The sequence below is a fragment of the Lepisosteus oculatus genome, chromosome 7 (assembly GCF_040954835.1).
Source record: "Lepisosteus oculatus isolate fLepOcu1 chromosome 7, fLepOcu1.hap2, whole genome shotgun sequence".
Taxonomy (NCBI): Eukaryota; Metazoa; Chordata; class Actinopteri; order Semionotiformes; family Lepisosteidae; genus Lepisosteus; species Lepisosteus oculatus.
The window spans coordinates 23,455,859-23,480,366 of record NC_090702.1 but is presented as its reverse complement, the minus strand read 5'-3'; the positions used below and the strand labels follow the sequence as shown (position 1 = coordinate 23,480,366).

Below are 24,508 nucleotides of genomic sequence, written 5' to 3'. Positions count from 1 at the left end.
CTGCAGTACTTCCGTGTGTTATCGAGTTGTGCTGCCTCCAATTTTATTGGGGTGTGGCGGATGGAGAGTATTCGTTCTTTTGGGGGGTGGGGGGGACTGAATAATACACTGATACACTTACGCAGTGTCCAGTACTCATCAGATTATCACAAGTCAAAACTTTGTTCAGGGTGCTTTATAGTTAAGCATTTATTGCATTCCGCCGCGATTGGAATTAGATCGGGCAGCGGGGTTAGTTTCCCTCTGTCCGTCCATCTTCAGAAAGGTGGTGAGAGCTGTGGCAGACTGGACTCTTGGAAGCGAAGGTCACAAGGTGGAGACCGAGCTCTGGGGGGTTTGCAGGTCTATAGTAGGGTGCACACGTATGGGCGACTTCGTCGCCGAGCTCCGGGGGGGGGAGATGCAACCTCCACATTGTAAACACCCCCCCACCCCTACCCCAGACTCGATCCCAAGGCTGATCAGAGACTAAATTGTCCTTTCACTTGTTTATTCTTTCCTTCCTTGGGGGTGGTACTCCTTCCTTAGTCTTTGTGCAGACTTTGGCCTCACCTGCACTGAGGTTTGTAAACACTGCCCTCTCAGCCCTGGGAAGCTGGAGAGCTTCTGTATATTCACAGCTCAGCCCTCCTGGTTATGGCAGATATTCGGCGAACAGGGAAGCACAATGTTACAACGGGCTGGACCTGGGGGTCATGAGTGAGGCGGGTGTTTTTAAGCAGGGCTTTTTGACAGGGTTAATGTCGTTGCCACACTATAGAAACTCATGCCTTCTAAACATCTTACTTTTGCAGCTAACAATATTCTGGGGGACTAGGACTCGACGCTGCTGGTCCTTAGTAAAATCCGATGAAGGCTCAGCATTTGCGTTGGCATATTCACACTCGAGATGACAGGTGGCCTGGCGCGGTAATCCTAAGGCTGGACATCCGGCCTGATTTTCAGCAAACTGCTTTTTTGGAAGGGGTGTATCGCATGAAGACAGAAATACTGTAGGTCAGAATAACGTGCTGGGAAAGGACATACCATGTCCACAGGGGACATTACTATCCTTCCGGTGGTCTTTATTAGTACTGCATTTCATATAAGACAGTGACTGCTTCAAACTGGACGTGCGTACTTTGGTAGGCCTCAGTTCACTCTGGTTTACTGTCAGTATTTCAGAAATCTGAAAAGTCACTTGTGAAGAGGCCTGTTCAAACATTTGGTGTCGAACGTGGGTTCTTTTAGACATGCCCTGCCCAGTGCTGAATAAGTGATGTATTGCAGGTTAAATGTCTTTAGTTCCAGGTTCTGTGTTACATTAGTGCACACAGGGCACACAAGCTTCAGAGCGTTTTTGTAAGCATTCATAAAGCATTTTATAATGGAGCGGAATTATCTGCACTGTCGTGTGGTTGTTTCAGAAATATACAGATCAGGCTTATGATAATTTGTGGCTGCCCTCTTAAGTGAAGTAAAATAAGCGGTTTCCTATCCGACTCGATCAGCAGACAGATTTGATGGAACTGCGCAATGACGTGTTCAGACTGTGAACTTCAGACAAGTACTGCGAGATGTCAGGACAAGGGAAACCCTGGTGTGCTTGCTGTTGTGTTCTGGACAACCTTTAACTTGGTGGCTTTGAAGATCTTGGGTTACTGCAGGCTGCAGGGAGGAAGCACTTGCCTGAAGTTTAACAGGAAAATCAGAACTGGATTGTCAACGTTTCTAAACCTTTATGAAAGTGTGTGTTGTTGCGGGTGAATTGGTACCTGTTATGACCCTTCCCACTGATGACTGCAAGCTGTTTGCTTCTTGTATTTCTATCTTAACTTATCCTATTTTTTTTACTAGTTCTCTCTACTACTGATTTATTCGGCTGATGCTTTTATCCATTGTAACTTTCACGTACACTCATTTAAACAGCTTTGTATTGAGGCCAAGTACTGTGCTCAAGGGTACAATAGCAGTGTGTCACCTGGGATTCGAACCCGCAACCTTCCTGTTATGAGTCCAGAATCCTGACCACCCCTGGACCCTACTTCCCCAGTTCATTCTTCTACTCTTTAAAGACCTGCTGTTCTCCGAACATGTTTAAAAGAGATTAAAACTGTCTTGTGAGCAAAAACAGATTTATTCTATGTGCAGTGTTAAGTAAAATATTGTATCCAAAACCTGTATATTGCCGACATGTGTTTTATTGCCATTTGGAGGAATTGCTTGCTCTTCATGCACTGTGATACTCGGTAGTGACTTTGTTGCATCAGTAGTAAATCACTTTCATTAGCAAAACCTACTGAAAGACACGTCGGGTGAAAACGAAGAGAGAAAAATGCAGCAACTTACGGCACTTTCATTTGTGTGCTGTTTTTTCTTTTTTCAAGATTATACTAGGGAAGCACGCTGTTGTTTGCAATATGGGGTTTTCAGTGTCAGCTGTTCCTAGCCTGTCAGGAGAATACAGTGATCAGGGATGGGCCATGGTCTAGATCTAGGAAGAGCACAGGTGACTGCGAGGTGCTGTATTGAGCCCTGGGATCCCCACAAGTTGGCAACCTGCTGCAAAACATGCACCGTTTGTCCAGCTTCCCGATGACTGACGGCACCTTCCACAGCAGGCGATTCGTCAGATGTCTGAATGTACCTTTGTCATGCCGCCGGAATATTTATCAGTTTATATTGTGAATTAAGGGAACTGCTTTATGATGCTCACATAGATCAGTTTCACCACAAAAAGGTGAATCTAGAATATTTCCTAGATTCACAGCCTTCAGAAAATCTTATTAAATTTGTGGCTGCAGACAAATGTCGGACCCGCCCAAAACCATGTTGCTGGGTGCCAGATGTGTCGTTGTGAGCCCAGTTCTTTACAGGAGACCCCGGTGTCTGTTTTTAACTTTTGTGTGTGTGGGGGGGGTGACGCACAAGGGCTTGCTAATGGTTGAGACTCTCCCCAAGTATTCAGAGGCCCTAGTATTGTTGCTTCTGGCAAGGAGTCAAATAGTGCCTCATTTATGACTGTTGTAGTTGTGCTCTGCAGCTTTACATAGGCAGTGGGAGGTTACAAGGATTTAAGCAGAAACTGCAAATTGGCAGGACTGCAATTAAACAGCCTCAATATCTTGATAACTGTGGTCAGTTCTACGGACTGTTAAAATTGGTGTCGGCTATTCCACTTTTAGTACTAGACATAGAATGAGCATCTGCTTGGCGAGTCAGGAAAAACACAATCTGTAGCCATGGTAACTAAAGCAAGAAGAAAAGTTAACACTGTTTAAAGTCAGTCGACTTGATTGTCAGAGCAACTTTTTAGGTTAGGTTTTCAGGTTAATTTGTGGTGAACTAAAAATAAGATACAAGAAAGAAAAATAACACACCTTATATACAAAATACAATACGATGTTACATTACAGTGAAAATAGAATCCACGAATTTACCAGTTAATTCAATAATTTTATAACTGTGAGCATGGATAGCTTCAGGATAGCTGCAGAACTGCTTGGTTCTGGATTTGAAGTTCCTGAGGAACGAAGCTCAAACATGAGATATGGTTTACAGCTTTTGAGTTGAATCCCTCCAGAATTTTGCAACATTTAAAAATATCCTGAATGCTCGGAAAAGTTTTGTAAGTTCTTGATAAAGGTGATGGATTACCAGGAGGATTTCTGTAACTCTCGTGGAGAGCAAGTTGGGGTGTGCGAAAAGACGAAGTCCTAATAGAGAAATTGTATATGGCCAAGAAAGTGATCTTATCTTATCTAAATGAGATAAGGCCATTAGGCCCATATAGCCTGTTTGGTAGGTAATTGATCCAAAGAGTTGAGAGGCCTGCGCAATGGAGACAGGTTGCAAGGTCTGCCCCTGCTAATCGTCACGGGTTGTGAAATGGAAACGTGCAGAAACCTTAATCCTTTGAAGCACTAGATCCTTGTCCTTTCACAGCTGCCCTGTAATTCCCCAAAATGAACCTTTTTAATCTCAAGCGGCGAAGACTTCAAGGCGACCAGATATAGGTATTCAAAGGCTTTGACAAAGTCAGCACAGAGCACTTCTTCAAAGAGAACAGCAAAAGATGAACTGAAGACACAAGAGGAGGACATGTGGAAGTGCATTTAAAACCAAGACATGGGGGCACTTACACAAAAGGTTGTGGGAGTGGGGAACAATATCGAGTCCTGTGGTTAAAGCTGTTATTCTGGCATTTTTCAAGAAACATCTAAAACCGGAAAACTGCTAACTACCAAAATGGGCCGTTTTGGAACCTGCCATATTTTTGAGAGTGAGGGGTCGTCCGCAGCATATTTCTACAGTTAAGTCTAGGATTAGCAGTATGTTAAAGGATCTGCGGTATAGAATGGTTTCAGTCTCTATTGGTAAGCTTTTCCACTTGCTTTAAATCCTGACCAGAAGGTGACCCTACTTACCCTGGAGTACAGTCATAGATTACCAAGTCAGTAGGGCCTTCAAAACACAGTAAAACCTTGTGCGTTCTGTGTGCTTTTTAAAATAGCAGTGTTTTTTCATTAAAAAAAATATAAGACAGTAGGGAGATCAATGCATTACAGTTATAGAACAAAATCAGATTTTATTTGAGACAGTGTAAAAAAAAAAAAAAGCTGATTTCTTGGGCTCATCTGTTGCTCTGTTTTCATGCAATTTCTCTGTCCCTCCTCCTGCCATCTTCTCAGCTCCTAGAGGTCAGAGACTAACCTGGTTGTCTCATGCTTCCTGGTTTTATAGTCACCCAATCGGGTGTCCGCTTCCAATTGGTCAGCTGACTGCGGACAGCTGGTCAAAGCCCCATTGCTCTCTGGGAAATTCTTTTGTGTCTCCACCTGCCTTCTTTTTACAGAACCTAAATTAAAACACTAAAGAGTATAAGAACATAAAATAAAAACGCTAACCTAAAATTGTAGGCTACAAAACCTAAAATGGAGAAATGTAAACCACACATGCAGTTTTGTTAATATGAATTGAATCCCAAAAGACAATATTGCCTGTGATTTTTATACTTGTGATAATTAGGAAGATGACAACACTTTTAATATGTAATATTAAAAAGGGTTAGTCTTACGAGCATTGAGTTGTAATGCCATCATGTTTGTGTAATAAAACCTTATCTGGTTCTACCTGTACACTTTATAAGCAAATAGAATAATTGAACTCGCAAGTTTGGTCTGACCAAAGTCAAAATTCTCCTTAGCATTTTAATATTCTGTGGAAACTTCTCTCAGTTTTTTGTGATTTGAAGCTTCTGTTTGGGAGGTTTTGTTAAGTTGGAGGCGTGAGGACCTAGACTCCTAGTGTAAATGTGACTGATGAGCAGGCAGTGAATAAACAGGGCTGAGCGTCCTGTGACACTCGGATCCAGTGTTTCTCCCACACTGAGCCTTCAAGTAGTAACGGTGGTGCTGTGCGATTTCTGAAATCTAATTTATTCTCTATATACAGTAAAACCTTTATTTAATAAACTAACAGGGGTGAAGGGGTGTCTGTTTTTGATGATTGCTAAATTATAAAGTGTATGTTACAGCTACTGGACTACAGTATAGGAAATGATACGCATTCAGATTGCAACAATACTGCACATAATTGTTTAATGAGTGAAACGGTGAATTAGCAGTGACAAGTGCTGTAGTGTATCATACTGAAGGTTCGGTATGCTGTTGCTGCCAAGAGTGTGAACAGACTGGGAAACTGGATGTGAGTACATAGTTACTCCAACGTCACAAGTTTGTAATGAATCCATTACATAAATACATATGTGTATTTATTACACGGTGTGCCCATAAGCATTACATTTTTACTTTTAAATTATTGCAGTGCTGTAATGAATATTTCTATATTTAGTTTGACCTGCTTTTTCTTATATCACTGCACATTTGTTTGTGGTTCTTTGCTGAAGCCTTTATATCAGTCAACAACAACATCTTTACCAAATTTCTTCACATTTACTCATCTGCATGTGGCGAATGTAATAAGTCACAATCACTAGAATCATCTACTGGTCATGGTTCAATACTATTGAGTCATAGAAAATATCGGTACTGGACATATATTTAACGGGCACTTTCTGTTTATTTTAGCAGATGTGCGGTATTTTGGGGGTCTGGATAGAGATCAGGAATGTTGGAGCCTTTCCTTGAAACAGAGGTTTTACTGGACAGGTTTTGTGGCGTGTCTGAGGTGTTGTCTAGCCCCAGCGCACACACGACCGGGGATGTGCTCAGAGCCTGTTCACATGGGAGAGCCTCACGTGGTGCAGATTCAGGTTTTCATGTTTGATGGACATTAAAAAAGGGCCGTGTCTCTGCGCAGCCGAACGAGCGCCTGGGGTTTTTAAGGTCATCTGTTCCTGGCAGGATAACGCGATTTTGCGCCTTTTGAGGCGAAGTAGGGTCAAACATTGAAGCAAGTTTAATTTCAAATCTTAAATTGTACAGTTCTCGGGTCGGTGGAGGGAGGGGTGCCGAAAAAGCTTTATTTATCCATGTGGGCCGGGAAAAAGTTGGCGGTCTTGGGTCTGGAGAACAAACCCGGATTATGGAGCGGCGAATGCTGCCTTGGCCAGTGTTTCATGCTTTGTCTCCTCGTTGTTGTTTTTTTTTCCCCGTGCCACAGGAAGCGGAGTATAACGTCCACGAACAGATAGACCTGTACGACGACGTCATCTCGCCATCTGCCAATAATGGGGACGCCCCAGAGGACCGCGACTACCTGGACAACCTGCCCCCGGCCGTGGGCGACGACGGGGGCAAGGGCCCCCCCGCCAACGTCGTCTACACCTACACCGGCAAGAGGATCGCCCTGTACATCGGCAACCTGACATGGGTGCGCGTCGCTCCCCGTCCGCGCTGTCTCTCGCAGCGTGGGCCCCTGGGGGTCTTTACCAGCCGCGTAGCAGTAGGGCGCCGCCCCACTGGGCCCGACGCAGCGGGGTGATAAAAATAGGCAGGTCCACACGTGCAGGGCTGTGAGATGCTTTATTCACAGTGCAAGGGACAAAGAAAACGGCCCAAACCGAAGATAGACCAAACAAAACCCTAAGCTCCTCCAGAGCTACCGACTGAAGGTCCTGATAAAGTTACTGTCGCAGCCCGCCAGCTTAGACGCTCGCTGGCCTCATAATAAACAATTCATTCTTTCTTCCACGATTTCTTCTCAAGCCTGGTCTCACTTTTGTGATGCTTTACAAACAGTTCTTCAAACTCCCAGTTCCTTTTGTCCTTAAGTCGGTTGCGTCTGTCTCCCGGGCCTCTGGTGAGTGCGCACTGCAGAGCAGTGATCTGTGCTGCCACCCAGCAGATTGACAGACCTCCTGCTTTTCACACTGTCACCTGGCCAACTGGTGACGTGACCGAGAGCAGCAGCAGCTCGTTTCTCCAGCGGTTTCTTGGCAACACGGTCCACTGGGGGTTGTGCTCTCTAACAGTATTTTTTAAAAATGTGTACATTTTTTTTTGTTCGTGTAGAGAGTCCTTGTTATACAACAGCAGCCAAAGCGCCGATGCGAATTTATCAAGTTTTGTCTTTCTGTCGTGTCAGTGGACAACAGATGAGGACTTGACTGACGCCATTCGCTCAGTTGGGATAAATGACGTGTTGGAGATCAAGTTCTTCGAAAACAGAGCCAACGGCCAGTCGAAGGGGTAAGGTTATTCTCTGAGCGCACTTCAGTCTTGCACAGTCAGGAACTTGGTCAACAAGCTCCCATTTTTATCTAGTGCTGTGTGATGGAGGCAGTCTTTGTTTCTGGTGCACGTTCAGCGTCTACGTATGAGACGGGCCGCACTCTGTAAGACTGTTCAGTTTTTCAAGTCGGGCGAAAGAGGAAAAAAAAAGACAGGAGAGCAAGAGCTCCGTGTTTCACCATGATTGTTCCCAGCCAGGAGTCTTGGGTTCCCAGAGTTTAGGAACGGGAGCTCGCAGCTTGAGTTTTGCCAGTGCGGTGTTTCTGACGGCTTGTCCTGCCTCTTCAGGTTCGCCCTGGTCTGTGTGGGATCGGAGGCCTCGTCCAGGAAGCTGATGGACCTGCTGTCGAAAAGGGAACTCCACGGGCAGAACCCCATCGTTACTCCCTGTAACAAACAGTCACTGAGTCAGTTTGAAATGCAATCCAGGAAAAGTATGTCGATAGCAGGCAGGACTTGCGCATTCAACAAAACTGCAGTAATGCTAGAAAGAAACTGTGTCTTTGATACCAGTTTTCCATCCGTGCTACTGTACATCTCATAGTCCAGGCTTCCAAAAAGTAGCCGTTTATCCGTTTCAAAGCTGCAAAATGAGTTTGTTGAAATGTTCCTGCTCTTAATTCGAATGTATGTTGAGAGGTGAATTGGCAGTAATTGTTTTTAGCTGTAATGTGAAATCATGCTTAAAACTTGTCGCACTGTATGGTATCGCTTAGGGTGCAACTGACCCATTTAGAGGTGTATCCATGTGCAGAACGGTTAAAAATCCTTTATACGCATGTACCCGCAGTGAAAAATTAGTCCTTCGTGTTGGTTTTCGTGGCTTTTCTGCATGGACTGCAGACAATTCGGCACAGTGTGGTTTTAGGGAGTTCGGGGACGGCGTTGACTCTGCAAGACTTCGAATTTAATTTCGGTTTCCTTTCCAGCTACGCAGTCGGGACAGATGTCTGGCGAAGGCAAGGCCGGCCCGCCCGGAGCCTCCTCACGAGCAGCGTTTGCCATGGGTGGCCGAGGGAGGGGTCGCTTCCCTGGCCCCCCGGGGCCCGGGGGAGACCGCTTTCCTGGGCCTGTGGGACCTGGAGGCCCACCTCCTCCTTTCCCAGGTAACCAGGGGCACCGGACACACACGCAGAGAGGACGTGTGCGGGGTAGCGTTTCGTGAGAGAGCCGCCCCCCCCCCCAGCTCCACCAGGAGAGAGCTTAACCCACAAGTCCGTTAACGTCTCCCACCCTGCTTTGGTGGGGCCACCCTCTATGGGGGTGTGAGGGTGGTCCAGCCAGCTGGCCCATCTTTTTTTTTCCCCCCACCGTTTTTTTTTTTTTTGGTTTTTGGTTTTGCCTTGGCTCCTCTGTGTGTTCCTGCCAGAGAAGGCGCCAGTTGTGATTATGGTTTTTCTTCCACTAGGATCTGGGCTGAGACCACCCCAACTCATTTCCCATAGGCACCAGGACAGCCATCTGATGGAAATGAGTTTCAATTGCTTCCAGCCTGGGCGGGATGCGAACTGGCGACCCAGAGGTGAAACGCCTCATCTCCTATTGATAGTGTTCTGTTAAGAGTCAACCCCCCTCGCTTTGCGGAGTCAAGAACTGACTCCCGTCTTTACGCTGTCTTGGAGGGGTGGTGATTTGTGCCGGGTGAGAGTGGTAGGTCAGTGGGCTAGACAGGTGCACAGTGGAGCTCTTTCAAATGGGGGAAGAAAAGATGATTTTCTTCAGCCAGCAGCTCATACATGTGATGGACCTGCTGGTCCGCACTGATGTTGGCAGGATATTAAAAGAGGCTGTAATTATTTCCTGTGTCTCTGCTGTGGTAAGGATGTCGAGAAGTGGCCTCCTAATGTATTGTTCTCTTTCTGCGATTCCGTGTCGCTTTGCCGTTTCTTGAGTTGGAGTGTCGTGCTAAGGCCATTTTGTCCTCAGCCGTCTGCGCACACTAGACCACGACACGCATGACTGAAATCTGTGCATGTTCACTATAGTTTTGAGAGGATCATTGATGCCCCTTCCTTTCCAAAGCCCAGATTCTGCTTAAGATGAGGAGCAAGCAAAATTATCCCTGTTTTATGTGCCTTCGGCTGCAGCTTATAAGCAGAAAATATAGAGAAAACTATCGAATGGAGTTGCATCCCCTTGCCGTTTGGTTTATGGCTGCTCGGGCAAAGATAATCCCTGTTCCTTTTCTCGTTCCACTGTCACGAACGCAGTGAGGTGGAAATCTCTCATGTAGAGGCTTTCTTTTTTTGAGGAGGCACAAGTTGCGGGAGTGGTATTAATGTAGAATGTCTTATCGTCACTTTTTGGCTCCTGGGGTGTTTTCACCCAGCTCGTGTACCGGTGGACTTGATGTGTTCATTGGATAGGTGCTGCATGAGGTTCTGTTATGAAAAGGCCTCCACAACCTTGTTCTGCTTTAATAATCCTTGGAAAGATGGTTGAAAGCCCTACATTGACCAGTGCTTCCTGGTCCTGGAGGAACACGGTCCCTTCTGGAGCACTGCTTGTACTTCGGCCGGATTCTTAGTCCCAGTCTGATTGAATCCAGTTCTTTTTTTGGTGTGTATTGATAAACTTCCTTACAGCTCATAATAGGTCCAGTGGGATTTGTCTTTGGCATCAACCCTGTACCGATTTCTGGCTTTTATAATTGTCCTTTTTCAGGTTTGATGTCTGAATTGTATCCAATTTCAACCACGAAATCTCACTGCGGAAGTATCCGATTACAGCATCATTCTGTTTGTCAATTAGTAAGGGCTGTTCAGTCAGAAATATGGGAAAAACAATCTGAGGTGTGCTGAACCTGTTGGAAACCGTACCCTTGAAGTCAGGTGTTTTTGATGAAGAACCAAGTTAAAAGTGTAAACAAGGAAGGAGATGAATTAAGTCATCAATTAGCGCAGGCTATTTAGTGGCCAACTGGAATATCTGCGCTGTTCCCCTAGGACCGGAATTAGGAACCACCAATCTACAACACTGAACTGCAAACAATGTCAACTTGACTCTTCTTTTGCTAACTGTGGCTCCCAGTCCTTGGTTTGATGCCAGTAAGGGTGGTGTCTGATCAGTACTTGTATGTCAAAAGTGTAGTAAGGCTGTAAAGGGGCCTCATCTTCCATCATTGGCACATGGTATGGTTTTCACTGTGAGATGTTGCTCATCTCCTTCAAGTTAACTCAGCCGACGGGTAACTTGTACCACCACACTGTACCAGCGATATGACAGCATTTAGTCGAGACTCGCTAGTGTGATGGACCCTTCATAGTCATTGCAGCGTCTCTGACCTTTTGCCTTGGTAACAGTGGCGAGTAGGAATGAATGAAGAAGTTAAGGTGCTGCTTGGTGGGTGACATCGGTGATGTACAGAAGTCTTGCTCAGAAAGCGACCTTTGGTGCATGTGCACAAGAACCTGTGGAAATTGAAGACAGGGTGAGATACCGTGCCTGTTTATTGTGCAAAATAAGACCCTGCTGCTCCATGTGAATCTTGTGGGCACGTCAGTGTGAATTGGGACTATATACATAGCAGTGGTGATGGTACTAGAACCCCAGCACATGAAATAAATATGTGGGTCGTTTGTTTCTGCGTTTGACAGTAGATCCTATAATGCAAGACAGTGAGAACTACATGTACTGTAGCATGTGGGAATCGGAGCCCACAGAACTGGAAGATTTGCCTTGATATGAGGTGGCAGGCTGGATCGTGTGGAAATGGAGCTTGATGCTCATCAAGTGGAGGACCCCTGCAGTGTTCCTCCTCAAGGGGCTGTGTTTTGGTCAGATTACATGCTGATTGGTTGAAAAGTAATACTGAGGTTAAGTGAGTATAGCTCACTGTGGGGAAATTGCACAAAATGTTGCTTCTCAGGCTCTTGAAAATGTTGAATTACATATCAGGAGAGGAGCAAAAGGGCAATTGTGCTAACACTGGACCAGATGTCTGCATGAAGGTGAAACTTTTTACAAGTTTTTACGAGCGTAAATGCATTCAGGTTTTATCCTCTTGCTTTCCTTCATATGTCCTATTGCTCTACAGTGCTGTTAAATGCTTCTTCATTGTCTTGACTTGAAGGTGTTGTGCACCTGCCTCTGGGTCTGTTGGTCTATTGAGAGCGAAGTGAAATAAATGGAGTGTCTTGATAAGATGTATTAAAGGAACTCCAAGTTGCAGCCTCATGGAGGCAACTTAAGTTTTGCCCTATTGGTTTGTTCTGGGTGTGTTTTATTTTAAAAGAGCTTTGGACTCCTTTTTGGGGTTTCTTTGCCATCATAAACCTGTTTTGGACTCCTCTTAACCCAGCCCTGATATTGGCATAGTTTATAAGCCAAATGAGTGACCCAGTTTTGGTACTTGTATTCCGATTATTCAAAGATGAATAAAGGTCAGTAGATTACTGATTTGTCTAAGCCCATACCTACATTTAGAGCGGTCAGGTATATAGTCATTGTAAAACTTAATCCATTTGATAAGCAACGGATATTGTCCTGTTCCTGAAATTTGTGGGCAATTAGACTTCCAAACAGTGGAAGGCTACCACAATTGTAAGGATTTTTTTTCTTCCCACTTTTGAAACTGCTGGTTTGAAGACTGGGCAGCTGAGCAACTTCATACCAAGCAGGTAAATGGGGACAGAGAAAACTGCATCAGCTCTGACCTGCATGTTCAAAAACCTTTTCAAAGTCTTATGAACAGCTTTACTGATGATGATTTTAAACTTGACTGGACTTGGCCATCAGCTAACGCCTTTTCAAATTGGCACTTGAAAGGTTGCTGCAATACTTTATCAATATGCCGTTAACTATTTTGCGAAATGTAACGTGTCCCACAAACTGCTCATAAGCTGTTGGATGTGTTCATTCCTGAACATGGGTGTAATTCATGAACAACAAAATCAGTTTTTAATAAGGGCCATCAGTTCTTGGTAAAATACAAATGCAAACAGCTCCTCTTGAAGTAATGTTTTGCCATTAACTTCAGACTTGGTAGGTATAATTCTAGTGACAACACAGGTGACCTAACAAAATGGTGCTCCTGCATAAACCACTGTTATCACATGACTGACCTTGTTTCAGGAAGTGTTACTGTGGCAACCATGGTTACCTTGAACCTCGGTGGCCTCATCACATTAAATGATAAATTTTATGGATCTTCATTATGACTTTTGTTTCCTTGACGTATCACACCGCTCGTATGGCCAGAGTCTTCTCTAATGCTCTCTAGTGCTCATTATGAAAAGGTGCTCTGCAAACTGTGCAATGATGAAAGCAATTTGCTTTGAAAAGTGTCGTGTGCTTATCAACTAAAGTACTCCCAAGGTCACTGTTTGGTATGAAGTCTTGGGGTTAAATGTTTTTCCAGCTCATAAACACTATTATATGAGAAAGAAAATACACCTTTAATTATTTCTGGATCTTTCAACTTATTTTTTTAACAACTGCAATCAACACAATGAAAATTGCTTCCAGTGTCTGCTGTCATAAAATATGCTCTTCATTTCAATGCATAATTTTAGTGTATTTTTTAAAACGTGTTTTTTAAAAATGTGCTAAAGCATACAAAATGCAAACACCCCTCGGAAGCAATTTGCCTAACCCTGTAAAAATTGCCCTTTACTTGTTCATTATTGTGGAAAGGGTCTAGTATTTGATTTACCAAACTTTGTAGATTTTGTCAGTTAAATCTGAAGTCTGTTAAAGAGAGGTGCTACATGAGTTTGTCCCTTTCATGCAGTTGACAACCCTGCTTTGACAAGCTAATCTTTTACATGAAAGGGATATAACTGTGACCTCTGATGATTGAATTTACTAGAATGTTTCATGTGAATATTTCATCCATCAAAAGCGATACTGTGTTCAGGATCTTTGATTTCCATATTGCCTGTTTGTAGCCTGATCTTGTCATATTGTGGAAGGTAAGCGGGGTTGGGGCTGGTCATTGCCGAGTTGGGAGTCCTCCAAAGGAAAGTCCGGCTGCTGGTGGACCAGCAGGAGGCGCTCTGCTCTTTAAACCAGCTTTTCCAAACCAGTGCCCCTCTGGCAGCGGGGGGTCACTGTGCACCTGCCTTTGTTTGAGACGTTAACCCCAGTTAATCCTGGCTCAGTTCCACGTTTGGATGATATAATCCGGCCTCTCTACATTTTCTCCTCATTTTGGGATGCAAAGTTCTGTACAAATGCAAGAATTTTTTTATAGCTTTTTGTCTCTTCCCCCCCACTCCTTGGACTCTGGCTTTCAAAATGGCATGACCACACCCTGTTCGTACGACTGAACTCCTGGTGTGTGGATATTTCACTTACAGACATCGCACGAAGATGCTGAATTTTTTTTGGGAAAAAATACATAGTCTGGGTGACTAGATGGTCTAGGTCTCTGCAGATGAATTTTGACCACAACTCTTATTTCCTTTGCTCTCTGGATATGGCAGCTGAACTGTTTCATCCGCTTGGACTGTTTTTTTTCCCCCCTGGCTGACTACATCCTATATACTGATGGCTTGTCAACTTGTCTATTCCTATTTTGAATTTAAATTCAGAACAGGGGGTGGTGGTTTATTTTTTTTCCCATCCCCTGAAGAATGCACATTTTTCTGGGAAGCAATTTGTGTTAAAAATTTGAAGAAGCACCTGAAAAAAGCTCTTTCTTCCTGTTGTTTTTCCTTCCATTCCTTTGCATTCTTTGGGTTTATTATTCTTAACGCCAAGTTCTGTTTGCTCTCTCTTCAGAGCACAGTTAGTCGAAGGACAGTTGGGAGTCTTCCTGACTACAGGTTTCCTTTTGGGTGCCCTATGGGAACTGTCTGGCCAGCATGGTCATCAATAAGAGTTTTTTTTTCTTTGTCGACAAAATTTCAAAGCACTTTCCAAGAGTTGGAGCTGAGGGCAGGATTTTATTCGGTTGAACTTCTGCGGCTGGTGTTTCTGGCAGCTGTGTAGTCACATTTTTTGTTTTGTTTCCCCCCTCCCCCTCTTCTCTCTTCCAGGAGGCTTGCAAGGAGGACCACCACGCCCGCCGCCTGGCCCCCCCGGCCCCCCTGGCCCTCCGGGGCCTCCCCCCCCCGGGCAGGCTCTGCCCCCTCCGCTCTCGGGGCCTCCCAACCGGGGTGACCGCCCGCCGCCGCCCCCCGTCATGTTCCCCGGCCAGCCCTTCGGCCAGCCCCCCATGGGCCCCCTCCCGCCCGGCCCGCCCCCGCCAGTCCCGGGCTACGGGCCCCCGCCCGGGCCTCCTCCCCCGCAGCAGGGCCCACCCCCGCCTCCAGGGCCCTTCCCTCCCCGCCCCCCGGGACCGATCGGGCCCCCCATCACCCTGGCCCCCCCGCCGCACCTGCCCGGGCCCCCTCCTGGAGCACCCCCGCCAGCCCCCCACGTGAACCCCGCGTTCTTCCCTCCTCCCGGGAACAGCAGCATGCCCTCATCCGACAGCCGCGGCCCTCCTCCTTCAGACCCCTACGGCCGCCCGCCTCCGTACGACAGAGGGGACTATGGTCCTGCTGGCAGGTAACTTGGGACGCTGTTCTTTGGCTTCTGTCTTTGAAAGACGTACCTGCACACCACTGGCAGCAGGAACAGCAGCTAAAACCACTGCCTCTGCCTCTTCAGTTTCTCCTTTCCACCCCTGTGCTGTCCTTTCTCTTGTCCTTCCGGAACCTGCTCTCCAGGCAGAGTGTTGTGATTGCAGGTCGTTTTACCTCCCTTCTCCATTCGTGTTCCTCGAAGTACTTGTTTGCCCTGTAACTGCCTTGTTTAATGGGCCCAATTTTTGTTTTTTGTCCCGAAAAGCAACAGTTTAAACCGGAGTTTAAAAAGCTTGGCGTTTCTGACTTGCTCTAGAGTTTTTAAGGGAAAATCTGAAACAGAGCAACTAATTAAAATTGCTTCCGGTGTTGTAACCTGAATAATTCTGCTAAATGTAAATTTGTACATGTGTTCTAAGCCGTATATCGGTCCGATATGTATATGTACTAGTTTAGTTGAAAGATTTACTTCTGTGCATTTGTGGGACGTTGTCAGTTCAAGTTGCTGATTAGCTGTACCGTTATCAGTGAAGAGCTATTTAATCCTTGAAGCCTTTGTTTCTCAAAAAGTTTACTTGTTTCATAGCAGCTTAGATCCCACCGTTGACTGTAGCTGTATACTAAATTGAAAGCTGATGTCTTTCTCTATGAGTTTAAAGGGGTTAAATGGGTGAAAGCTGGATTGTGAATTTAGAGAGACTGGCTCTAAATGAGTGGTCCAGGGTGCCGTCTCCAATACAACAGCCCAAGCAGTTTTCTGCTGCAAATGGCAAGATCTCTATTATGTCTTTAAACTGTTGTGGCTTTTTAACTTCAAAGTTGAAGAGGCAAAGCCAAGACAGTGATGTTTCAGCTTTCACTGTAAAATAGTTCTCTGTAAGTTGCACATGGCAAAATGATCTCTTCAGTGTTTATTGTCCTAGTTTATTTCTCAAGCATCAGACATAAATTATTGTACCTAGTTGAATGGAGAAATATCTCGGTTAAACCAGAAAGTCTCTTGCCTTGTTGGGGGCAAACTGTCTTGGATTTTTTTTTATTTCAGTGCATTGACTTTTCACTTTTCCTTCACATTTGATGTTTCTTAAACAATTATGTGCAGCACTCTTTTGAAGGTCACCATCTTGAGTTTGAGGGGTGTGAATTATTTGGGGATTCCTCTACTTCGTATCGTGTTTTTTCTAATGTAAGAAAAACCGCTTCTAGTATAGTGCCGTACTGTTAACCTTTTAAGAGCCAGCATTTCATCATGGTTCTTCATAAGCCAGTTAAAAGGGTGTAGGTTATACTTGGCTTTCAGGTTACATAATTTTGGTCGTTTTATGTTCCTCCTAAAACTGCAGGGTACATTTTGCTTTTGAAGATAGGGTAATTGCAGTGCTGTCATAGGAATGGAGGTAGGTCATCCTTCATCACGCTCCTCTGAGACTTTCTCTCTGTTGCGGACAGATGAAGGACTTGAGGTGTTTAGTGATCAGAACATGAGAATGCGCACGCCCGGGAGATGTTATTGGATCTGTTCATCTGGTTTGATTTTGAATTGACTGGACTGTCTAATCCAGCCGGGATCTGTTTGGGCACAATTAGCAAGATTTTATTTTATTTTTATGTGGATGTCATTTTTCATGCATCTCTTATTGCAAAGCTAAGAAGCCAGAAAATTGTTGAAAGGCCTGGCCATGCAAAAACACATTTAACCAGCTTCTGTGCGCCATGTGCTGTAAGCAGTGTGCTGTGTGCTGGTTTTAAAAAGCTAATATTTTCTTTTTGGTTTTGAGAATGCATTGAGATGTTTGTTTTTTTAATATTTATTTTCTAGAGTAGTCATTCTTAGTAACCCTGAATGTACCCTTCTGGCTAATTTCAGTAATCCGCGACCCTCGCTAATCTGCGGGTACGACCTAGGACCCCGAGACCCGTGGATAAACGAGGGGGTGGTCAATCTGAAAAATGGCGACCAGCACTTGCGCGATTCAAGTGATTCAGGGTTAGTAAATACTGGTGGCAAAGAACAGGAACATTCGTAAGCTGTGACATGGCTTTTCTGAGTGTATGCTGCTTTTTTTTGTTGTTTTGCTTGTTTGAAAAAGTGAATAAACAGGATTTTTAAGTACAGTATTAAATGGTAGACGTGACCCATTTGTGCCTCGATGTTTTAAGTTTTCAAGGAGTTTGTGTCTTAACAGAATCTCCTGTCATTTCAACAAGTTCTCTCTCTCAATTCTTACCTTCTTGCTCTTGTTGCCTTGAATCTTTTTATCCTGAAGTGCTAGATCCCACCCCCCGAGCGGCAGCCTGTGCCGATTCTCACTGCCTTGTTTTCCTGCTCTTCCAGGGAAATGGACGCTGCCAGGACGCCCCTGAACGAGGCAGAGTTTGAAGAGATCATGAACCGAAACCGGGCGATCTCCAGCAGCGCCATCTCCAGGGCGGTGTCGGACGCCAGTGCAGGTCAGTCCCGCCCCGGAGTTTCTCTATGTGAAGGCCTGGGGGTCCCCAGGGTGAGTGCTCCAGGGGGGCGGGGGCGGCTCCCGGAGACGTGACGAGCCTTCCGTGTCTTCCTGGGCGCTGGCAGGGTCGGAGAGGGGCTGTGCCGCTCTCAGTCCGCGCTTGAGCCTGTAGCGTGTCGGCAGACGAATTTCTTGGGGGTTGGAGGAGCCAGTCTCCCTTGGAGATCGATCAGCCGTTTTGTGAGCTGTTCTGAAGCAGAATGCTCAGTCTTCTTAAAAGGACGACCGTGGGTAGTTTATCCATCTGTTCATTTGCAGAATAAACCGGAAAGCTGGAGCACTGTATTTTCTCCAAGGGGCCAAAGCTGTAACTTTTCAAACACCGATATTGCCTAGGTGATCAGTCACTTGGCCTGTAGTCTGTGTTTCCTGATTCTCCCTGATAGGGTTGAAGATATTACAGTGCACCAGGACAATTGGCGATTCCAATCTGAATGGGCCTTTAATCATTACTTGTTGTTTGGCGACTGCATTTTTATACCGAAAATAGTTTTAGGGTTCCAAACATGCAAACGCCGTGTGTACACGCTGACTGCCCCAGTTCTCCAAGTGTCCTGGAAAAACCACAAGTTTGGAAAAATAAGCGCACTAAAAAGTAGAACAGACCTTTCTTTGTTTTCAGAATTCCAGACGAGCACTAAAGCACAGGGTGTTGACAAATGTGGTTAAAAGTAGTAAGTGCTCTGAGAATGTAAGTTTCATAAAATCCATGGCTGAAACCGGTAACAGTAACAGGATGAACCAAGTTGTGAGCAGTAGCGAGAGGAGTGCTGTGTAACATTGTGAGGAACTGCTGTAAAGAGAGATCGTCCATTACTGAGAAGCAGTGTTGGTGTTTTTGGAAAAACATTAACATTTTGGCTATCAACTGCATTCACGTTCCGCTGTCTATTTTTCCTTTCAGCTGACTACGGTAGTGCAATCGAGACCCTGGTCACTGCCATCTCTCTGATAAAGCAGTCCAAGGTGTCTGCAGATGACCGCTGTAAGGTGCTCATCAGTTCTTTACAGGACTGTCTGCACGGCATCGAGTCCAAGTCTTACGGCTCTGGATCCAGGTAAAACTTATTCGCTCGCCTTCCTCTCAGTGCTGTTATGAGTTAATCTATGAATATGGCTAGCCTGCTCATGCCTGTGAGAACTGTGGAGTTATAGAAAATTCCCCCTTCCTTCTAGGGCATACTAGGACAGCTCAGAGGCAGGTGAAATGCTTGTAGACCACTGTGTGAAGTCACTACAGAATAAACAAAGAATAAAAATTGATTTTGGTGTGAACTGATACATTGACCTGCGTGTGAAGTGTTTAAACTTCTATAGTAGTTCCGTCTTTCCCAGAAAGATGCCAAGGCACTCACATTGGTCAATCTGTAAACAGTCCCAGCGGATTGGACTGAATGCTGAAAATAACGCTGGCGGCCGAGTTCCGGAGCTGGTTGTGGGGGGTGGGGGAGAGAGAGAGAGACGCTTCCAGGATACGCGAGTTGTGGTGTTCCTTTCAGAAGACGGGAGAGGTCGAGAGAGAGGGATCACAGCCGCTCCAGGGAAAAGAGCCGCCGGCACAAGTCCCGCAGCCGCGATCGTCACGACGACTACTACCGGGAGCGCAGCCGGGAGCGCGAGAGGCACCGCGACCGCGAGCGGGATAGGGACCGCGAGAGGGACCGAGAGAGGGAGTACCGCCACCGCTAGGGAAGGTGTGTATGTTGGCCGTGGTCGTGTCTTCCTCTGAGCGCGCTGACCTCTTCCGTCCTCTAGGAGAAAGGGCAGAGTTGTAGGAGCGGCCCCTGTGGGAGACTGTCTGAGCCGGTGCTGGGTAGGTATCGACGGGTACGTATGCGTCCGTATGGAGGATACAGCAGTCACCTGCTGAAAAAATGATGGAACCGCTAGTACCACCACGGCGTTATTTTATTACCCTTGTGTAATTTTACTTTTGCATTTATTTGCATGCTTCAGAGCATTAACTGTGCTTTGTTGCTTCCTGTTGAGTCATCGTCTGTGACTAAATTTCTTGTATTTTTACGTTTTAACTTATTTTACAAAGAAACAGAAATGTTTTAAATCGGTAAGCAAAAGAGATTTTGATCAGGGCCATCAAGTTGCTGTAAGAATGTATTTCTTCCATTTTTATGTTTTTGCTTATTTTACACGCAAACATAAGTATATAGATTTAAGGTTCTTATCACAGAGATTCTGAGTAGGCTTGTATAATCTCTTGATAAGTGAAAGAAAATTGTAATTGTCAGTATACCCTGTGTGCCTACATTTCCTTGTCCACAAAACGGTCTTCTGCTTTTGTCAATTTGAAAGGAGATGCGGGTTTGTAAGAACACTTCATGCCCAGTGTGAGAGTTGTCTGTTTTATTGCCAACAAATACCGAAGTGACCTTAAAGGTAGCTGGAGGTGTGGCATTCACTCTGTATCCCAACAGCAGTCCTGTACCTGCTTATTTTTTTTCAAATTTGAAATCTCTAGTGGAAGATGTTAGAAATAACCCTCTTTAGAGAGTATACCCAAGGCTACAAATACATTTAACTGTTTGGTACTTTTGTCTTACCAAAAGTATCTCCATTTACTGTTGTTTTTTTTTTTATTTTGTGCCTTACAATACTTGGAAGTTCATCAGTGTTGTGTGCAACAATAATATATAATATTTTTAATATATAAAGAGAAGAATTGTTTGAACGCAGCCCTGGAAACTTCTTTCCCTGTTGCACTACTGTGGTGCTGACACCTGTTAAAAGTGTAATCCTATTGAGCAAATGCAGTGCATGTGATTCTCTTTTCTGTCGAAGACCAAAGAAATCTCCAGGGCTGTTAATACAGTTACAACAAAGTTTCTTCCCATTAATCTGGCTTTGGAGTTGTTATAGTCCACAAGCCATGCAGGCTTGTTCTCAAAAACCATCTGAGTCTCTTAGTGATTTTTTTTTTTCTTGGTGCCTCACACTTATTTTGTTGCCATTGACATTTTTTACATGCTTGTAAAATCTTATCGGTAGTTTTCTGGTCTGTAGTAATGGGGTCAACTGCTGCTAAACTGTATTCTAGAGAATCAGCTGTTGAGTCTTCTTTACAGCTCACAATTCATGCTTAACACTGCCGTTGGCTCTAGTTGTGCATTTTGATTTTTGTTTATTTTTCTTTGCTCTGTTTAAGCTTTATATGACTGGATTAACACCCCTTGGTATTCTACCTCTTTAAGAATTGCCCTCTATGGGGCCTGAAAACAAAACTTAAGGTGTGTGTGAATTGTGTATTTGCTTTGTCTCACTCGCTTCTCATACTGTTACTTATAAAGAGCCTAGATGACCCTCTACGTGAGAGCTTTTTTTCAGCTAAAATATTAAAATGGCATTTTTGTGGGATATTGAAAACTTAGACGTTCAGTATTCAAGTCATTTTCACATTCTAAAATTTGAAGACATTATTGACCACGTAAAATGTCTAAGGTTAAATGTGGTAATTTTACATTAGGGGGAACTAATGTAAGTCTCAGGTGATAGTTGTGTACATTCTTTGACAATGTACTTAGGTGCATTTTCTTTTCTGCAATGTTAAGTTCCAGCATGGAGTGTTTTAATAAATATTAAGGTCATTCTGTGTTAACTGTTCAAACCTATTAGCTGCTGATGACCACCATGTAAGAATTTCATCAGATTGCTGAAGTCATGATGGCAAATTCAGTATTGAAAAAAGTCATATTCCAAGCTTTGGAGCCAGTTAGTACTGGAAGTATAGCAGTTAACACTGAATGAGCCTGGACAATTTAACAATGGTAGGTTTTCACACTGCCAGCTCAGTCAAAAGTGATATCTAGATTGATGTGAAAAGAATGCACAGTTTTAAGATAATTTTGAACTTGCTTATGTGTATAGTTCTAGAGTTTAAAGGTTTGCATTAAAAAGCAAATCTGCTTACGTTTCTATTATAAAGATGCAGATTGCGGGAAACCCTGTGTTTTGGATGTCCTGTAACCTAGCACTATCCTACTTTGTGTAATTTTAAGTGATATCATGACTTTTTCAAGTTGTAAAACTACATATTTTGTAAGACAGATGTAAGATTTGTTTGGTTTATTATTGTATAAATATACATTTATTTAGAATGTAAGTTAATTTATTACATGCAATGATTGGTCCCAGACACTTTCAAAAGGAATTTCCCCAAGGAAATACTGGGTGAAAAATCAGTATGAATTTAAATTTGAAATTTGCTGCAAAACCAGCAGCTTGTGAAGTCAAATATTGTGAATATACAATGCTGTTGCAGATGCACATTGTGTGACTTTATAGAACAGTCACCTGCTTGTGCTTGAAAAGATTTTAATCGAGCTGTCTAAAATGGATGCATAAGTTTTGTATTGTGTTAAAAGCAGGCCTTTGCATTTAGCCTGTCACATGGAAGGACGTTTTTAACTTTTGTAACTAAAGTAGAATGAAACATGCATTTATTGTTTGGAAGTACTTGAATATTAATTTGTGTATGTACAGAAAAGGTTCAACTCCAAATTAACGGTCCAACTGCTTTATCGAAGTTAACTGAAGGTCCTGTGTTATCTAGTTTGTCTCGCTAAAGCTGTGGGCAATAATGCCAAAAAATAAACGCCATAAGTCCGTGATTTAGTGTCCTTGACGGTATACATGCATCAGTTTGAGATGCGGTTTGCGGTTTGAAAATTGTTTCAATGTCAAGCTAGTCTGCAGGCGCGGCCTGTCAGTGGACTAGGGCATGTTGTAACAAGAGGCCAGGGTTGTGAAATATTCTGTAGAACAGTAGATTTTTAGCTTGGAAGGCGACAGTTTCTGCTACCATGATTTCATTGGCATTATTAAGGCATTTTTTGGGTGCAGCCCTATCTCGTTGTTTTTCTTTAAAGTACGTTTTGTACAGGTTTGCCGTGAAGAAACCACTCAAGTCTTCTTGTTTCAGTTAAGAAGGTGGGTGCTAGGCTTCTGGGTTTGGTCTCGCCACTGTGTGCAGGGAACCTCTCGGGAAAACCTTGTCTACACTGCTGCTGTTGATGGCCAGAGAGGAAACCTACACCACACTGTTCCTAGAACCCCATCTGCTCTGTTCGGCAGCCTCAGTGAGGTCGCACTCCCAGTCCCACGTGTGTAGGACTGAACATAGGCCCCAGATTTCCTGCTTTTGACTTAATGATGAAAGAGCTCCTGAGACCCGCAACTGTGAAGGAGAGAAATCCATCCGCCGAGTCACTGGGTCTAAATTTCTTTCATTCCAAACATTTTCAGCTTTATGGAAAGGAGTTTGGAGAAACCACTGTCTGTCCAGTCCCACATCCTGGGTGCTGGATTGTGCAAAAATTCCAATTAGTATTTCTGAGCTGGTGATGTTTTTTTTAAAAAAATCTAAAACGTTTAGAACTAACGGCAAGTTGTTGCGTGGTTTCTTCACCACAGACCTGTGCTTTCCCTCTCCCTTGTCTCGTAATTCACCACCAGTCCTTACTGGTTTATTACAATGGCAACCAAGGAAGTATAATTATTTTAACCTAGACGTTGGTCGTCATGTTCAAACTTAATGTTTAACCTATTCATTTAGCTTTCCAGGCATGTTTTTATATTGAAGGGTTGCACAGAAGAAATCATTTTTTGATTTGTCTTTAGGTACCAATGTTTGCAGGTATCGAGAATGCAGTGCTGACACACCTTTTCAAATTTAACATTTTTCTTCTCTCATGCAAATCTCTTAATATGTGCACATGTGATTTACACTGCCACTTTGCTTGTTCCACTTAGTCTATCCATTGCAGTTAAACTCACAACGCATTCAATGTGGTATTTGAGCGATGTAATGAGTGCTAGTCACACAGAATGAAACGTTCTTGAAGTGTTTCAGCCAGTATAGACTAGCAGGCGAGTTTGGAAATAAAACTATGTAAATTTGCAGTGGACTAAAATGAGTGGGACGGTAGCTAAATGACTTCTGCTTATAATAGGGGGATGTAAAACTACAATGCAAATCTGCAGCTGCCTTAGTTGAGGAGAGGCTGCTTTTCTTCATACTGGCACAGAGCACTTGAAAAAAAGTCATGTATCTTACACATTTCCTGGCTTTGCAACAGGTAAATCGATCTGTTCGTGTCTACTGTGAGCCTCCCTCATTCCCTCTCAGGGTACCTGGTTCTCTGAAGTCACCGTGTTCCCAGGCACGACTCCCAGTGGCTTTCACTTTGCTGAGCTAGTTCTGTGCTCCTGAGCCTGGCTTCGTAGCACTCTGCTAGCCTGCTGGCACGCCATAATTTATCAGTTTGCCCTTTCCTGCCTGGAGGAGAGAAGTTTTTTTGTTCATCTTTTACCTGGTGGGACAAGTCAGGAAATGATTGTAGCTCCTCTTCTCTGTTCTTGTTTGAAAAGAGTGCAATTTGATGCACGTTTTCAGAATATGAAAAAGTCCGAGAAGTGCTTTCACTAAATCAGAACTATAATATTGTATGGTCTCCTTGGGACTTTTTTTCATGTGGTTTAAAGCTCTTGAACGCTGTGGGAACTCATTGTATCTGCTGAGGTTTGTTTTAATAAGTGACTGCATGCCCAACTTCAAAACTTTTATCTGTTAGCATTTCTGTTCTCAGTCCTATGTTGCATACTTATTTACATGGTGCAAAAACTAGCAGCAGGCAGGGCGTATATGTTGCAGCTCCTTTCTCCCAATCCCACTTGTCACTGTCTAAAATATTTCACTCCTCTCACAAGCGCCATTGGCGTTTTTGCCAGTAGCCCCTTTGGTTTCTTCTGTCTGGTCTTCCAAAGCCTTGTGTAATTTTATTTTTATTCACACAAGGGCTTT

General features: G+C 44.2%; 1 protein-coding gene across 7 annotated transcripts in view; it reads left to right on the top strand.

Moving 5' to 3' along the window:
• The window catches only part of cpsf6 (cleavage and polyadenylation specific factor 6), a 29,675-nt gene that overhangs the window by 1,756 nt on the left and 3,411 nt on the right, over positions 1-24,508 (top strand). The window contains exons 2-11 of one of the 7 annotated variants that reach the window (XM_069192300.1): positions 6,604-6,813; positions 7,528-7,631; positions 7,962-8,080; positions 8,603-8,779; positions 9,082-9,195; positions 14,654-15,167; positions 17,052-17,171; positions 17,520-17,635; positions 18,599-18,752; positions 19,194-19,388. In XM_069192300.1, coding sequence (XP_069048401.1) covers positions 6,604-6,813; positions 7,528-7,631; positions 7,962-8,080; positions 8,603-8,779; positions 9,082-9,195; positions 14,654-15,167; positions 17,052-17,171; positions 17,520-17,635; positions 18,599-18,752; positions 19,194-19,383 — 1,818 coding nt within the window. In that variant the 3' untranslated portion in view covers positions 19,384-19,388. Of the gene's footprint in view, positions 1-6,603; positions 6,814-7,527; positions 7,632-7,961; positions 8,108-8,602; positions 8,780-9,081; positions 9,196-14,653; positions 15,168-17,051; positions 17,172-17,519; positions 17,636-18,598; positions 18,753-19,193; positions 19,389-24,508 lie in introns of all 7 variants that reach the window. The other 6 variants (XM_069192299.1, XM_069192298.1, XM_069192301.1 and 3 more) reach the window with 6 other exon arrangements.